This window comes from Nicotiana tomentosiformis, chromosome 8 (assembly GCF_000390325.3).
Source record: "Nicotiana tomentosiformis chromosome 8, ASM39032v3, whole genome shotgun sequence".
In the NCBI taxonomy this organism is placed as follows: domain Eukaryota; kingdom Viridiplantae; phylum Streptophyta; class Magnoliopsida; order Solanales; family Solanaceae; genus Nicotiana; species Nicotiana tomentosiformis.
Genome location: NC_090819.1, coordinates 113,917,211 through 113,923,602, shown reverse-complemented (window position 1 = coordinate 113,923,602; position 6,392 = coordinate 113,917,211). Strand labels below are relative to the sequence as shown.

Below are 6,392 nucleotides of genomic sequence, written 5' to 3'. Positions count from 1 at the left end.
GTAATCCAATAAATGAAATGTGTCTTTATATAAACTGTTTTCACTTAACATAGTTAATTAATATGCATACTCACCTCATTTTATCAATTAACTATGGCAAACTAATGTAATTTAGTGTAAACGTCAAGTGTGGGTTATCACTATCACACAAGTTGGTTCAGACCACTAAGATAATAGTTTTGAGATTATTCTTATCAAGAAAGAGGCCGTGTCATACAACAACAACAGCAACAACAAACCCGTGTAATCCCACAAGTGGGGTTTGGAGAGGGTATTGTATACGCGGATCTTACTCCTACCTTGTGAAGGTAGAGAGTTTGTTTCTGATAGACCCTCGGCTTAAAAAATAATTGATTAGTAGTTCTCCCCCAGTGGTCAATATCTTTTACAATAATATAGTTTCTAATAGGAGCATCTGAAGGTTGGCAAGGAAACTGAGAAAGTAGCATCCTCAATTATCTAAAACAAGTAATGCAAGGTCCAAAAAGGTTGCTAGGGAAAGTAAAGGCAGAATTCCCTGCATTCAAACTGAAGTTGAACAGAATGTCAAAAGTCTGAGTTTTACCCATGTAGACCTTATTTGCTGCTTTGAGTTCTCTATAAATACTCGAATGCCATCACTTCCCTGCAACAGCAACTCGTTCTCTTTGCTTAATTCCCTTTCTTGTGATCATAATCCAAATGGCTCCTCTTCAACTTCTTGCAGTCTTTGCAGCATCTTTTATCTTCATGCAAACTCTGGGAAATTCTCAGACATGCCTGGATTGTTTCGTTCATTCTCGTGCAGCCCACTATCCAAATTCAGAAGAAAAAGGAACAGAAAGTGAGATGTTTAACATGCATAGTTGAACAATAACATGCACCTAAAATGGAGAAAATAAAAGTTTTCTCATAGAATAACCTTTTGTGTTTGATTGCATGCAGCTGGGAGTTGTGGATTTGGTACTTTTGGAGCAACAATCAATGGCGGAGATGTGTCAGCAGCATCAGACCTCTTTCGAAATGGTCTAGGATGTGGTGCATGCTACCAGGTAATGATAAAAAAAGGAAGAAAAACTATAGTCGATAAATAGATGATAACTAGCCAAGATTTTCAAATATAAGATGTCATTCCGGACTCTACCTTGTTTTGCTAGGTGAGGTGCACCAATAGTAACTATTGTTCTGATAAAGGAGTGACTGTAGTTATAACAGACCAAGGAGCAGGTGATCGCACAGACTTTATTCTAAGTAAGCGAGCCTTTGCTCGTATGGCTCAGACGACAGATGCTGCTGCTTCTCTATTATCATTTGGTGTGGTGGATATCGAGTATAGAAGGTAATATGTATAATTGGGAAATATGGATATTAATTCATCGTAATACATAAGGTATCCATAAGCAATTTCTCTTCTGTTTGAGGGAGACTCACATATTTGTCGCTCTTTCACCATCGAACAGGGTCTCTTGCAGCTATCCAGACAAAAATATTACAATCAAGATTGAAGAGAGCAGCGACAATCCTCATTACTTGGCTTTTGTGATATGGTATCAACAAGGCAAAAAGGATATTACCGCTGTGCAACTATGCGAGGTACATCTGCTAGCTTTCAAGAACCTAACATCTGTTTCATCTTTAAGAATGCCCTCAAGTTTCCACACAGTAAGAGTTTCTAATATATAAAGACATAAAGTAAAACAAGTAATAATGAAAATACATATGTACCTTAAGAAGAAAGATGTACATATACTCGGGGTAAAGAAATAACAATAGAAGAATTTGAGGCTGCTTCATCTGAATTCCAAAGATTTTGAATACTACTCTCTTTCAATATGCAGACACAAAATTTTGTATGCAAGCTGTTGGACAGGACACGTGGAGCAGTGTGGACTACTACTTCACCTCCAAGGGGACCTTTGCAAATCAGAATGCTATTGAGTGTTGATGATGGAGATGAGACCTGGGTTGTTGCTGTCAATAATATACCTGAGAACTGGAAAGCTGGTGACACATATGACTCAGGAATACAAGTGGATGCATAAACACAAAGGGCTCTGTTGCTAAGATTAACTTGTCACTAAATAAGTTTAGTGGTTCTTTAATGATGTTACTCTATGCAGCTATCATTCTTTCCTGCTAGTAATTCAAGTCAACAAAACGATCCCGACTCAATTATGTATTTTCAACAAATAAGGTTTTAAGTTTTAAAGCAGTTTTTCATATTGATCATGACCGGATTGTATGAAATACAGAACTTATCTAAATTTATTGTTCTAAGCTGTGCATCAGTGCATGAGCCCATCGTCTTCCTGAATAGCATCCACCAATACACATTCAATAGGTACATTACATAGACATTCCTTAAAGTATTAAATTCTGCATTGCACAGAATTACTCCGTTTCATTTTATGTGAAGATGTTTGACTGGCAATGGAATTTAAGAAAGAACGAACGAAAGAAAGAAAAACGTTTGGAACTTATAGTCTTAAGCATGACATGGCATTTTTGTGTATATAAAATCATGTCATTAAGGGTAAAATGGGAAGTTTAGAGTTAAAAAAATTTTAATATAGAAAGATGTCATTCTTTTTGGAACAGACTAAAAAGGAAAGAGTCTCACGTAAAACGGAACAGAGGGAGTAATCTTTTATTCAAAATATGTTTATGTTCAACTATTTTAGCATATTATTTCGTATGTAAACTAAAGTTCTTCAATTAGATCAGAGGTCTGATTGTTCAAACCTAAAATATTGCCTGCATTACATTAAACAACAAACTTCTGCACATTAATTCAAAGCAAATGCTAGCATTTATTGGGAAATACAGCCACCAAAATTAACCTGTACAAATAGGACATTAATTCTCGTCACAAGACTCTAGACATGAGAACCTCTTAGCTCTTAATAATAACACAAGTAACCAAGAAGAGGCAAAGAAGTCAACTGCAAACATACTATAGTAGCTGTGGTTGTTACAGACAAAGGGGATGAAACTGTGATCATTACAGATACAAAGGAAGACAGCTATATGGCTAGAATCCATCAGCTATCTCAGCCTAAAGAATCTTCAGATATATTATGGGGAAAAACCCCAAAGTAGGAAATCTTGGAGTGCTCAGCTTATTAACTTTGGATTTCACTGCCATATGTGATGATCTTAAGTTATCAACTAGTGACTTTTTCTTCAACCTGAGAATATCTCAGCTTTTTTAAAATTCTAAACTTTCAAGAATTCCTCATCAGTGATGTTCACTTTCGCTATTCCAATTGTCAGTCTTCGTCCCACCACAAAAATTGCAGGTCAGTTGTATACAGTCAAACAAGCATATAAATACACTTGCTGTACCAAGCCAAACTTTCTGATGTACCTGAAATATGCGAAGAAACGTGGGTCTCAGCTCAAAAGTTCTTGCAGTTATTTTCTGTGAGTTTGATGTCCTCGATCCGTTATCTCTTTTGACATCCATGTCTTTGTTGTTGCTTCTCGAAGGCATTCCCTATATTCAAGTTACTCCATTCCATCACCTTTCACTCTGGCATTTGATTTGAGCTCCCATCTCATTCAACATGGAACACAGTATATTTCTCTTGTGTACTGAAACATTTTCTGGAAAACACCACATGTTCGAGTTTGCAAATTGGAATAGGCTAGATCCTGCTTCCTTTCTAATTCCTTTTACAACCATCATATTTCTCACCTTCTCCACGTCATCCCATCTCTCTTGCGCAGCATATATGTTGGATAGAAGCACATAGGATCCAATATCCTCTGGATCCCTCTCAATTAATCTCTTGGCTATGATCTCACCAAGTTCCATATTTGAGTGGGTCTTGCAAGCTGAAAGCAAAGCTCCCCATAATGCCGGTCCAGAGTCCATAGGCATATTCTTGATAAGGTCTTCAGAATCTCTCGTCAAACCAGCTCGCCCAAGAAGATCAACCATGCAACCGTAGTGCTCAACTTTCGGCTCGATTCTATAAACTCTAGTCATCACATTAAAATACCACCAGCCCTCTAATACCATCCCTGAGTGAGTACATGCACTTAGAACACAAACGAACGTAGCATCATTAGGCATCACTCCACTTTTTTTCATCTCCATGAATGTTTCAAGTGCTTCCTCACCGTGACCATGGGTTCCATAACCCATGATCATAGAGTTCCACGACACAACACTTTTCTCTGGCATCTGAATGAATACCTCCTTCGCCAAATCCATCTCCCCGCACTTGGCATACATTGTCAACAGGGCAGTTGAAAGCAACATGTCAGGCTTAATCCTCCCACTATAACTTATATAAGAATGTATCCACTTTCCTAGATCAAGTTTCCCAAAATGTGCACAAGCTGTCAAAACACTCATAAGAATTGCCTCATTTGGCTGAATATCTCTTCCCTGCATCAATCTATCAAACAATCTCAAACATTCCCCATAGTCCTTCTGTCTCACATAAACAGCCATTAAAGTAGTCCAAGAAACTACATCCTGATAATCCATCTGCTCAAACAGAGAACGGGCAGCTACAACATTTCCAACTTTAGCATACCCATCGAGCAAACAATTCCAAGTAACAATATCCCTCAAAGGCATATCCATAAACAGTAAATTTGCAGTCTCCATATCTCCAATCCCCACATATCCAGATAACATGGAATTCCAACTAAAAACATCCCTTTCAGGCATAACATCAAAAACACAACGCGCAAAACTTACTTCTCCATTTTTCACATACCCATCAATCATAGTATTCCAAGTCACCAAATCTGAGTCAGAACTTAAATCAAACACCTTCCGTGCATCACCAATCCGCCAACAAACTGAATACATATGAATCAAAACATTCCTAGTATACAAATCCAACTCAAATCCACATTTCACAATATGGGCATGAATCTTTTTACCTTCTTTTACCATACCCAAATCAGCACAAGCCTTAACCAATATCGGAAACGTGTAATTATTCTGAAAGATCCCATTTTTAACCATCTGATCATGGTAAAAAACCAAAGCCTTTTCAGGTTCATTAAAATTCACATAACTTTTCATAATTGTATTGCAAATAAAAGCATCTGGGGTTTCAAGATTCTCAAAAATCTTTACAGCATGAGCAAAAGTGAGCTGCGAAGAGCAAAGTTTCTTCACTGCTCGACCTGCAGCTAAAGGGTGTTGAAAAATGCCTGAAACTATGAGTTGGGCATGTATTTGATTAAAATGTCTCAATTTTGGGGTGCAAAAATCTAAGATACGTAAAATGGGGTGGCTTAAATTCAATATCTGTACACTATTGTTGTTATATGGGTCAAAAGATTCAGCATTATGTTGATCAGACCAGAGTTTTGGAGTGGGCTTTGAAAGGTTTATTTGGGTTTTGATGAACTTATTAACGTATTCTGAAGAAAGGGAGAGGGATTGCTTGGGATGTTTAAATCTAACGGCCATTTTATCTCCCGCGAAATTTGGCGGCCACTGGAAATGTTATTACTAGAACCCTTAAGAAATTCGTGCTTGCCTGCTTGGTGGAGGGAGAAATACGCGGTACTTTATTGAATTTAGTGACAACATATGATTACTTTATTGAGTACCATATTATATACTAGCAAATTTGCATACATCAACAAAAACTATTTCTTTCTCATGGCGTATCTAATATTTTTATTAAGATTATATTTTTATATTTACTCATTTGTAACATAATACACGTTCCAAATTCGAATAAATGATAGACAGTTACGGTAGGTTGACAATTAGCATAAAACTTGTTAATTTATGATGAATCCTCATCATACAAATATCATCGGGACGTGCCCACCCAAGCCTGTGTTACGTTGACAGTCGGAAGTGATGGAAATGAGAAATGGGTGTCACCACGAGTTGGAACTGCGGCGTAGTTGATGTTGCTACTCATTTGTAATATATAATCTTTCACATTTTCAATAAGTAAATATCGTAACTGGTGTTTTTCCTTTACCTACTTTTTCATAAAAATATTTTATTTTATTTACCTTTCAATAGTTAGTTTTATTGGACACATATTAGGTTTCTAATAGCCAGAATTTAAGTATTATTGCGAAATTCATGTTAGTTAAGGGAATAGAGAAAATTAGAATGTGAGGGGATAATAAACAGAAAGGGAAAATAAACTGTGTCTTCATAGTTTAATAGACAATTCCAATTAAAACAGCAATTCCAAAACTGCAAAACTCCCGCTTGAGTTCTGTTACTCCATATCTTGCAAATGTTGTCCCCCTGTATTTAATACTTAAATTGTGAACGGAAAAAAAATTATGTTTATTCAAGAACTTGAAGCAATTTTACAACTCCCAATGTTTCACTTAATTTATGGAACCGAACAGAAGTTCACAGGCCTGTAGTCGAAGCCAGTATTACTTTTCAAACATAACATATCAGAGCA

At 36.7% G+C, this 6,392-nt stretch overlaps 2 protein-coding genes across 2 annotated transcripts; one reads left to right on the top strand and one right to left on the bottom strand.

Moving 5' to 3' along the window:
* The first annotated feature begins 572 nt into the window (after positions 1–572).
* On the top strand, positions 573–2,256 carry LOC104092711 (expansin-like B1). Its single transcript, XM_009598370.4, has 5 exons — positions 573–823; positions 925–1,031; positions 1,137–1,318; positions 1,440–1,572; positions 1,818–2,256. The coding sequence occupies exons 1-5, from the start codon at positions 682–684 to the stop codon at positions 2,019–2,021; spliced, it is 768 nt and encodes a 255-aa protein (XP_009596665.1). The 5' UTR covers positions 573–681; the 3' UTR covers positions 2,022–2,256.
* Positions 2,257–3,461: 1,205 nt separating this feature from the next.
* Positions 3,462–5,520, bottom strand: LOC104092712 (putative pentatricopeptide repeat-containing protein At5g37570). The gene has a single exon (XM_009598371.4). The coding sequence runs from the start codon at positions 5,417–5,419 to the stop codon at positions 3,500–3,502; it is 1,920 nt and encodes a 639-aa protein (XP_009596666.1). The 5' UTR covers positions 5,420–5,520; the 3' UTR covers positions 3,462–3,499.
* Between the last annotated feature and the right edge of the window lie 872 nt (positions 5,521–6,392).